The 10,163-nt window shown below is 45.6% G+C and overlaps 1 protein-coding gene across 1 annotated transcript in view; it reads right to left on the bottom strand.

Moving 5' to 3' along the window:
• The window catches only part of amdhd1 (amidohydrolase domain containing 1), a 16,009-nt gene extending 9,720 nt beyond the window's left edge, over positions 1–6,289 (bottom strand). The window contains exons 1-2 of the mRNA XM_048610450.1: positions 6,069–6,289; positions 4,242–4,366 (exon numbers count right to left, since the gene is read on the bottom strand). Of these exons, the coding sequence (XP_048466407.1) occupies positions 4,242–4,366; positions 6,069–6,230 (287 nt within the window). The 5' untranslated portion in view covers positions 6,231–6,289. The remainder of the gene's footprint in view (positions 1–4,241; positions 4,367–6,068) is intronic.
• Between the last annotated feature and the right edge of the window lie 3,874 nt (positions 6,290–10,163).

Raw genomic sequence — 10,163 nt, forward strand, 5'->3', positions numbered from 1 at the left:
TACATACAAATAGACACACACATGCACACTCACAGGTAGATACACACAGATGCACACACACACTTGCAGGTACATACACACACAGGTAGATACATGCAAACGCACGCACACGTGCACACACACACACAGGTAGATACATGCGTGCGTGCACAGACACCTACACACATACGGACAGAGACAGGCAGACATGCACACACACAAACCTTAGCTTCATTTTCATAGACGTTTTGCATTGTGCACATAAAAACCAAAAGAACTGCAGATGCTGTAAATCAGGAACAAAAACAAAGTTGCTGGAAAAGCTCAGCAGGTCTGGCAGCATCTGTGGAGGAGAAAACAGAGTTAACGTTTCGGGTCCGGTGACCCTTCCTCAGAACTGATGGTGTCTGGGAAAACGTCAGTTTATATGCAGAAAATAGGGAGGTGGGTGGGGTAGGGAGTAAACGATAGGATAGAGCCCAAAGAGAGAGAAAGACAGTTGGACAGACAAAGGAGTTGCTAACGATCAGGCTGGGAGAATGAGTAGTTGTTAATGGGGTCTGTTAGTGACTAACAACAGGGGGTGTGTAGTGGCAGGCTATGTGGTAACAAGGCCTGGTGTGTGGGGTGGGGGGCTGGGACATGGGAGAGTTTAGGCCCTAAAATTATTGAACTCAATATTGAGTCCAGAGGGCTGTAGGGTCCCCAAGCAGAAAATGAGATGTTGTTCCTCCAGCTTGCATTGGGCTTCACTGGAACACTGTAGCAAGCTGGAGACAGAGATGTTGGCCAGGGAGCAGGGTGGTGTATTGAAGTGGCAGGCAACAGGTAGTTCAGGGTCTTTTTTGCGAGCAGAACATAGATGTTCTGCGAAGCGGTCGCCAAGTCTATGCTTCGTTTCCCCAATGTAGAGGAGACCACATTGTGAGCAGCGAATGCAGTAGACTAGATTCTTGGAAGTGCAGGTGAAGTGTTGCTTCACCTGGAAGGTATTTTTGGGCCCTTGGATAGTGAGGAGGGAGGAGGTAAATGGGCAGGTGTTGCACCTTCGCTGGTTACAGGGGAAGGTGCCATAGGGCTGTGGGGAGGTGTTGGGGGTGAAGGAAGTGTGGACCAGGGTGTCACGGAGGGAACGGTCCCTGCGGAAGGCAGACAAGGTCTTTGTTTTTGTTGCATTGTGCACATGTTGTGTTAGCCAGACCTCCTCTGAATCTCTTTAGTGTGAAATGTTCCAACCAACTTTATATTTCTGGACATGAAGATATCAGATATCAGATATGGCGAGAATGTGGGGAGATGGTACTGAGGTCATCCATGATCCGAATGAATCTCAAGCACATTGGGCCAAATGGCCTACTCATCCTTATTAATAATGTAATGCCAACAGTGGTGGTTCAGTCCTGTGCTGGCTGGAGTAGATTATGAAAGTCCTGCTTCCTTACCTTGCCCCACACTTGTGGTACATTACCCTGAAGCTGTACATGACCAATTGCCTCTCTCTACTGGAGAGAGATGTTAACACTCCTTTCTAGACTATGGTTCCTTGCCTACCAAAAATCTATCAAATAACTGGTGCTATGTAGCCTGTACCTGAGCGTGTGTGTGTTTGCCTGTGTGTATGCCTCTGTGTAAGTGTATGTGTGGAGCCTGGCATTTCCCACCTTAAGCATACAACCCTCTCTTCCAGGATTCCTGGAAGCCAATCCCATTGGCTCCAGGCACTGCAAGAACATTGATGACACCATCCAGGACATTACTAACGACTCTTGAATGCCCCATCCTTCCATTGGTGGAGCATTGTTAGACTGGCCTCGCCTCTTGCTGTCTGCAGTCCACTCATTTGATTACATGGTAGCTTTAAATGATTTTGCATGGTGTCCTGTATCTTAAAGGGGACACTGTAGAAGCTGCCTACAGTGTAATACGCTGACTGCTGAACCCGACAGTTACAAGGAACAGCAGTGTGGGCCACCTACAAGATTCACTGTAGTAACTCACCAAGGATCCTCAGGCAGCACCTTCCAAACCTCTGACCTCTACCACCTCGAGGAACAAGCACAGCAGATACATGGGAACACCAGGCTGTGTGGCCCACGCACCATCCTGAATGCATTGGCTCTTTCTCCGTCATCATGGGTCAAAATCCTGGAACTCCCTTCAAAACCAGGATGGTGAGCGCTTCTACAGCCCACGGGTGGCAGTGGTACAAGATGACAGCTCACTACCAACTTCTCCAGGGCAACTGGGCAAAGAATGCCAGGTGATCCAGCAACACACCCATACTAAGAATGAATCATGTTGGGGTGTGAGTGTTGGTGCCCTCTAGCATCATGCCAAAATGGTGATTTATTGCTGGGCACTTTGGTCACACCTGAGCTCAAGTCATGGGGCAGAGCCGTAACTGCCCCTCTCTCTCCCCCGTGGAGAAATCTGAACGGTGCAACTCCCAAAATTCTCCCGTCCATTGAGGCCAGCCGGGGGTTGGGGGGTGGTGGGGAGGAGGTGTCCTGCTCTGTTTGACTTATTCTGCACACAGTTACCTCCTGCCATCACTAGGGACTGGCCTTGGGTGAGGGGAACTTGATGCTGCTCGCTTCCTTCCATCAAAACCAAAAGACGGCACATGTTGGTTTAGCGGGCAGCTGCCCCCTCACCAAGTGAGCCTCACCATCCAGGACCCTCTCAGGGTCTTGAAGACTTCTCCTCCGCAACCCCATGACTACATTCAGAGTAACACAGAGAAGGTTCCCCTGTGAACTGTGTACAATATTCCCTCTCAAACAGTATCACCTCATCATTATCGCAGTCCTAGATGTGGGAGCTTGCTGTGCCCAATTGGCTGCAAAGTGTGCCAGTGACTGCATGCCAAAAATTCTTCCATCGTTGGCAAAGTGCTTTGAGACATCCTCAGCTTCCACCCGGTGCTATAAAAATGCCAGCCTTATCAGTTGGCTTAAGGTCATGCGTTACATTAAATATTAAAAGATAAGGTGACAAAGACAAAGGGGAGTTAAATAATTGTTTGGACTTCCCTAACGTTACTCAGTCAAAGGAGAGGAATTGAAAGTCAGTTAACCTAAAGCTTTCAGTTCAACTTTGATCGTTTCCCTTGAGTTGTTTAGCCACTTCACTGGATGTACTGACTACTCTCATTAATGGACCCCTGCAGTTAGTGCAGGGAGCGTATGTATGAATTAAAACCCTGTACAGCCTACACTCCGTGAGTTGGGAAGAGCAATGTAGGCACCTGACTGGTGGCACAGGTCAGACATGAATCAAATCCCAGCTGGCAGACTGAGGAGGCACTGAGAGGAGGCTCAGTATTACCTCTAACGGGGCACCCTTCTGAGGCCTCTCGTAAACAGGTTGCTAGTATAAGGCAGGATGTGAGAAGCAAGAATCTGGAGGCCCCTCAACATGGAAGGAGACCTCACTCGAGGTGTGGGACATGTGGGGTTCAGAGAAATTGAAAACCAAAGTGATGTGAGCTGTATGTTCCCAGTGGGTTATTGAACCAAGTGAGCTTTAGCTTTCCTTCAGCTGACAACCAGAGCTGGTACACTTGACAGTGAAGGGCACGGGGCACCGTGCCAACCGTACACCTTTATCCTGCTCCACAAGTGTCTTCTCACAGCTCTTTTAAGCTCACCCAGTCAGCATCTCCTTCTCTTCTTTGTTCCCGCACACACTCCTCTAACCTCCTCTTGAAATGTACCCATTCCTCCTTGTCTCATATTGCCACCACTTTCTGGGCACTGAAATTACTTCTTGAATTGCCTGTTCATTAGAACTGTCACATACTCATGGCCTTTAGTTTTGGACTTGCCCCCTCCACCACCCACATGTTCTCTGGGTCTACTCTATCAAGCACTTTCCCAAACCTAAAGACCTCTATCCGATGATCCTGCTGCTTGCTCTAGTCTAATGTTGACAATCCTTGTTGCATCTTGCCTCATGGCTTTATATCCTTTCTGAGCTTTTCAGAGGACTACCAGGACGATTTAACCAAGATCAATGAATTGTTATGGTGCCATGGCAGGCCATTTGGCCCACCATACCCGTGCTGGTTCTATTACCAAGTGCCAACTACCTATGTATGTAAGGTGTGTGTAAATTTTCAAATCTATTTCTACAGAAATTATGTCCCCAATTTTGCTTCCCTTTTTTATCGCCTTGTTAACTTGCCTTTGCATTTTTAATGATTTGTGAATCTCTACTCATCGATCTTTCTGTTCCCCCTAACCCATTTAGACACACAATACCTCAATATGTAGGCAGTGCTCGGGAGGAGCACAGCGCATGATTTTGCAGTTGCCATGGCAGCAATCCCAGCATCGCTCACTTCCTCCAAGTGACTTATGGCAAGAGCACCAAGTTCAGCACCAAGCTATGGAGAGGAAGGCAAACGTATTAGATACAGACCATGCTGCATTAGAAATCCCCATCCAGCATTAATTCACAGCACCATCTCCGCACAGGGTCAAAAGAATACAACCCACCCACCCCCCACCAAGGACCTCTACAGGAATCGAGGCCCCCACCCTGGCCATCAGTCACCAAAAGCCTTTCTTGAAATCGTAAATTGCAAATTCTTCAATGAAAGTTTCTGATGCGTTCGTAAGGCCATCGTTTGTGTCAATGAGCCTTAATAAAGATGCACTGCACAACAACACCACCCTCCAAAGTGGATATCCGAGATTCCACAGCATCACTGAGAACCTCCTGAAGTGAAGAAGGAAGAGACCAGACTGAAGTAGGGACTGGTAGTGTGGGACCAATAGCTGCTGTCAGCTCATGACTTTCCTTGCAGCTATCTTTTCTGATTAAAGATATCCCCATTGATTCACCCTTGCATTGGGAACATAAAGATTCAAGGGACCTATGTATATTATCCTAGAAGCTTCTAAATCTCTTGTTGGGTCAAATAAGTTGCTTTACTTTTTGCTTGGCTCTGTCCTATACCTTAGCTACTGTCTACTCTCTCCTTTATCGCATCTACATGCTGCCCCTTTGTAACATCAGAGAAGATAGCTTCAGTTTTCATGTGTTTGCTTCCTCTATGTAGCTCCACCCCATCACCATCTCTCTCATCCCTCCCACTCTCTCCGATTAAGACCAAAGGATCAGCAGTAGGCTGTTCGGCTCATCAAGCCTGCTCCACCATTCAACAGGGTTGGCGTATGAGGAGCAGTTGAGTAGGTTAGGCTCGTACTCACTAGAGTTCAGAAGAATGAGGGGGGATCTGATTGAGGTATATAAAAGGCTAAAAGGGATTTATAAGGTGGACGTTGAACAGATGGTCTCCCTTCTGGGACAGTCTGGAACAAGAGGTCATAGATATAGAGTGAGAAACTGAGGTGAGGAGAATCTGTGGAACTCACTGCTCTAGAGTGCAGTGGAGGCAGAATCAACCAACAGATTAAAAAATAAATAGAAATGTTCTTGTTGACAAGCAGGATAGAGGACTATGTGCAGCAGGGAGGAGAGTGGAGTTGAAATCATGACAAGATCAGCAGTTCATGTGAAATGGTGGAGTGGGCTTGAGGGGCTGAATTGCTCACTCCCACTCTGAATTCCTATATTCCAAGTCCATTCTTTTTTCTCTCTCCAGCACTATAACTCTCTGAGATCTCCGGTGCCCCCCAGTTCAGGCTTCCTGCCCAGCTCCAGCGTTTCCCACTTCACCTCTGCCAGCTATGAAACCTCCAAGCTCTAGAATTCCTTTTCCTGAACCTCTCAGTCTCTCGCTCTCTCTTTTCCCCTTTAACATTCTCCTTCACACTGACTTTGTTCACCCACTTTTTATGACTTCGTCTAAAACCTCTTTCTGTGGTTTGGTGTCCAGTTTTGATTGATCCGTGAGGGGCATATTTTACAGCATTAATTCTGCCTAATGAACAAGAATCGGGTCAATTGTTTTGATGCTTGATTTGCTTCATTGCTGAAACAGATTAATTAACTACTGTTGCATCGAACCTCACTGATTTGATGAAAAATAAACTTCTCCTGCACTGGAACAGATTTGCAATTCACATTTTGGACAATAACATCCATGTTATCGCAGACTTCCACTGAATGTCCAACCTTACCTCTGCTGCATGCATTGGATACAGCTCATCACCATGAAAATTAATCTGGAGTTTCATCTCTTTGCCAGCCTGTAATATAGCTCTGGTGGAATCCAGGTCAAAGACTCCTTTTTCACAGAATACATCAATGTTATCGATGTGAAATTCACGGTTTGCCATCATCTCCTTCAGTTTGGGGAGTTGAATTCTAATGATATCATCCACTGTTTCCTCCAGGGTCTTCCCTCTGGCGTACAGACATCACATTTACTGCAGGAACTTTCATTACAGTCCCATGTTCTTCTACATTTTAAAATTAAAACCTCTGCCTCATTTATTGTCATATCATAATCATGTTGTGGAAAAATGAATGAAACTTAGAGTTACTGTTTGATTTTTGATTAGATGTGATTCTGCAATTGGACATTGTCTGTGAAACAATCCAGAGTGTGCTAAGAATTATGCAGACCACCAATTTAAAATTGCCAGTCGGGCTTACAGTGCAGTGCACGTATGTGTACTGGATGCTACAAGTGTTAATGAGCAGGGTTCTGTTCTTTGCAGACAGGCAGAGTCTGTACACACACTAAACTTGTTCAACTCAACAAAACAGCTGACAGCCCATTCTCTGGATCATTTCTCAAGGAAATGCCTTAGTAAATCAGCATCAACCCATTTTACCAAAGCTTGGAAGTTAACTGTCAATCATAATGCAACTCATAGAATCCCTACAGTAGGGAAGCAGGCCATTCAGCCATCAAGTCCACACCAACCCTTCAAACAGCATCCTACCCAGACCTATCCCCCTACCCTATCCCTGTAACCCTGAATTTCCCATGTCTAACCAACCTAGCCTGCACATCCCTTGACACTATGAGCAATTTAGCCAATCCACCTAACCTACACATTTTGGACTGTGAGAGGAAACCGGAGCACCCAGACGAAACCCACACAGACATGGGGAGAACATCTGTGTGGAGGTTTCACAGTTGCCTAAGGCTGGAATTGAACCCAAGTCCTGGCACTATGAGACAGTAGTGTTAACCACTGAACTACCAATGCTGCCCCTAACTGGTGCATTCTCCACAGTAATGTCTCAATCATCACAGTCCACTTGCCAATCAATTAGTATTCTCTTCTCATACAGCATAAAACATTCATCCCCTTTGTAGTTCGTAATTCTTGTAAATGTCCTGATGAATCTTATTCGAAATCCTTTGACAAAATGTGTCCTTTTTTCAGCTGTATATGAGTAACTTGGGCTCAAACATATTCTAAAGTTTGTAGCTGGCCCAACACTCAGTCTGAGGATTGTAACAGACTTCAAGAAGACCGGGACAAACTGGTGAAATGGTGCAGAATGTGACAGAGAAATTTCACATAAACGAGCTCTGAATTGATGCATTTTCTAGGGGGATTGAGGATAGACATTGTAAACAAAACAGTACAATTTTAAAGGGCGAGAAGGAAGAGAAAAATCCCAGAGACTATTTAGTTACATCTTAGAAGGCAGCAAGGCAAGGAGAGGAATCTGTTAAAAAAAAACTAACTCTCGGGGTCGTTGGCATTACAAATTTAAAGTCACAAGACACAAACGGTTATGTTAATTTTTAAAACCTATAGACCAATCTCATCTGGAGTATGGTGTTGAATTCTGAGCACCGGATTTTTCAGAAGAATACCAAGACTTCGGAAAGGCTGTGGGAGAGATTGATGAGGGTGGCAGCAGAAATGGGAGATTTGTGGAGAGGCTGGAGGTGTTCTCTTTAGAACAGAGACTGTTAAAGGGTGGCTGGTAACAGTTATACGGCCATAGAGTCACAGAGTAACACAGCACAGAAATTCTAACCTTCAGTCCAATTCGTCCATACCAACCAGGTTTCCCAAACTACACTAGTCCCATTTGCCTGCACTTGGCCCATACCCCTCTAAACATTTCTTGCACCTGTCCAAATCTTTTAAAAGTTGTACCTGCATCTACCACTTCCTCTGGCAGTTCATTCCACATATCAACCACAGTCTGCGTGAAACCACATGTGTTACCACATAGCCTGCCACTACACACCCCCTGTTGTTAGTCACTAACAGTCCCCATTAACAACTACTCACCCTCCCAGCCTGATCGTTAGCAACTCCTTTGTCTGTCCGACTGTCTTTCTCTCTCTCTGGGCTCTATCCTATTGTTTACTCCCTATCCCACCCACCTCCCTATTTTCTGCATATAAACTGACGTTTTCCCAGCCACCATCAGTTCTGAGGAAGGGTCACCAGACCCGAAACATTAACTCTGTTTTCTCCTCCACTGATGCTGCCAGACCTGCTGAGCTTTTCCAGCAACTTTGTTTTTATTCTTGTGTGAAAAAGTTGCCCCTCGGGTCCCCTTTAAATTTTTCTCCTCTCACCTTAAAATTATGCCCTCTGGAGTCTTAGTCTTAGTTGTACAGATCCTTCTGTCCAATTCATCCATGCCGACCAGATATCCTAAATTAATCTAGTCTCATTTGCCAGCATTTGGCCCTAGCCCTCTTAACCCTTCCTATTCACGTACCCGTTCAGATGCCTTTTAAATATTATAGGTGTACCAGCCTCCACCACTTTCTCTGGCAGCTCATTCCATACACATACCACCTTGTGCATTAAAAAGCTGCCCTTTTAGGTGCCTTTTAAATCTTTCTCCCCTCACCTTAAACCTATGCCCTCCAATTTTTGACTCCCCTATTCTAGGAAATAGGCTTTTGCTATTCAACTTAGCTATGCCGCTCATGACTTTATAAACCTCTGTAAGGTCACCCCTCAGTCTCAAATGCTCCAGGGAAAATAGCCCCAGCCTATCCAATGTCTCCTTACAACTCAAACCCTCCAGTACTAATAACATCCTTGTAAATTTTTCTTGCACCATCTCCAATTTAATAACATTTTTCCCATAGCAGGGCGACCAGAACTGCACACAGTACTCCAAAAGTGGCCTCACCAACGTCCTGTACATCCACCTTCTATACTCAATGCACTGACCAATCAAGGCAAGTGTGCCAAACGCCTCCTTCACCACCCTGTCTACCTGTGACACAACTTCCAAAGAACTATGTATCTGAACCCCTGGGTCTCTGTTTGATAATACTCCTCAGGACCCTACCGTTAACTGTGCAAGTCCTGCCCTTGTCCATCTCACCAAAATGTGGAATTGTTCAGAATTATGGAGGGGTTTAGGAAGGAAAGCAAAAAGAAAAAAGTGACAGACTCGCAGACTATATCGATGGGCTGGTGGAATGGGTAAGAACTCTTTCAACTTTCACAACAACTTTCCTATAGCAGGGAGACCAGAACTGAATACAGTATTCCAAAAGTGGCCCACCAATGTCTTGTATTGCTGCAATATGACCTCCCAACTCCCATACTCAATACACTGACCAACATTCACCATGACCCTACCATTATGAGTCCTGCTGTTATTTGCCTTACCAAAACGCCAAAAGTTTTGGCAAACAAGGGGGTGGAAGTTTATCAGGGATAGGTGGGAATGTCAATTTTTGTTCACAGTTGGGTCATTTTGATCTCATGGGAATGGCAGAGCACATTCAAGGGGCCGAATAGCCTGCTCCTGATTCTTGTCCACATCTTTGTATGTTGAAGTTATGATTACTTAGAAAGTCACATGCTATCTTAACTGGTCAAATCTGGTTGTTGTGGACATAAGTTCTGGAATCCACATTCTAGGAGAGATGTGATTGCACTGGAGATGGTTAGAGGAGATTTACCAGGATGTTGCCTGGGCTGGAGAGTTTTAGTTATGAAAAGAGATTGGACAGACTGGGGTTGTTTTCCTCAGAGCAGAGGAGATTGGGAGAGGACACAATTGAGATGTATATAGTTATGACAGGCACAGATAGAGTAGACAGGAAGAAACTTTTCCCCTTGGTGGAGAGATCAATGACCAGGGAGCACTGAATTAAGGTAGGGGCAGGAGGTTTAGAGAAGATGTGAGGAAAAACATTTTCGCCTAGAAGGTGTTTGAATCTGGAACTCACTGCCTGTAAGGATGGTAGGGACAGAAACCGTCATAACATTAAAGAAACATTTAGATGTGGACCTGTGACGCCAAGACAGACAGGGCTATGG

This window comes from Rhincodon typus, chromosome 22, assembly GCF_021869965.1.
Source record: "Rhincodon typus isolate 14 chromosome 22, sRhiTyp1.1, whole genome shotgun sequence".
Lineage (NCBI taxonomy): Eukaryota > Metazoa > Chordata > Chondrichthyes > Orectolobiformes > Rhincodontidae > Rhincodon > Rhincodon typus.